This window comes from Sinocyclocheilus grahami, unplaced genomic scaffold (assembly GCF_001515645.1).
Source record: "Sinocyclocheilus grahami isolate Dianchi unplaced genomic scaffold, SAMN03320097.WGS_v1.1 scaffold1623.1, whole genome shotgun sequence".
Lineage (NCBI taxonomy): Eukaryota > Metazoa > Chordata > Actinopteri > Cypriniformes > Cyprinidae > Sinocyclocheilus > Sinocyclocheilus grahami.
Window position 1 is genome coordinate 195,709 of NW_015506802.1, and position 812 is coordinate 196,520.

Here is an 812-nt window from a genome sequence, read left to right on the forward strand (position 1 = left end):
TCTGTGTCTCTCTCTGTGTCTCTCTCTGTGTCTCTCTCTGTCTCTCTCTGTGTCTCTCTGTGTCTCTCTGTGTGTGTGTGTGTGTGTGTTCAGCTCAGGCCGCCGGTCCTGGATCTCAGCAGAGCTCTCCTCCAGACTATAGCGCCGCCTGGGTGGAGTATTACAGACAGCAGGGGGCGTATTATGGCCAGGGACAGACGCAGGCTCCTGGCCTCCCGGTAATAAACACACTCCACCAACACCATCACCTTTATAGATATATATCATATAATGATATCAACATACAATACCGCTCAAAAGTGTGCAAGAATTGAGATGTTTTTGGAAAAAAGTCTCTTCTGTTCACCAAGGCTGCATTTATTTGATCAAAAATACCGTAAAAATTATGAAATATTTTTAAGATTTAAAACAGCTGTGTTCTGTGTGAATCTCTGTTAAACTGTAATGTATTTCTGTGATGCGCAGCTGTATTTTCAGCATCATTCCTCCAGTCTTCAGTGTCACATGATCTTCAGAAATCAGTATAATATGCTGATCTGCTGCTCGAGAAACATTATTTTTGAAAACACTTAAAAAAAAAAAAAAAAGTATTAATTTCTTCTTTTTTTTGAAGGACGCTTTGAATTGATCAAAAGTGACAGTAAGGACATTTACAATTTTGCAAAACATTTCTATTTCAAATAAACGCTGTTCTTTTGAGCTTTCTGTTCATCTGTGAATCCTGAAAAATAAAATGCATCACAGTTTCCACAAAAATATTGTGCAGCACGACATTTTAACATTGATAATAATCAGAAATGTTTCTGGAGCAG

At 38.3% G+C, this 812-nt stretch overlaps 1 protein-coding gene across 1 annotated transcript in view; it reads left to right on the top strand.

Annotated features, from left to right (window-relative positions):
* Nucleotides 1–320, top strand: part of LOC107571636 (far upstream element-binding protein 3-like) — a 22,356-nt gene extending 22,036 nt beyond the window's left edge. The window contains exon 15 of the mRNA XM_016257970.1: nt 94–320. Coding sequence (XP_016113456.1) covers nt 94–314 — 221 coding nt within the window. The 3' untranslated portion in view covers nt 315–320. The remainder of the gene's footprint in view (nt 1–93) is intronic.
* Nucleotides 321–812: the final 492 nt, after the last annotated feature.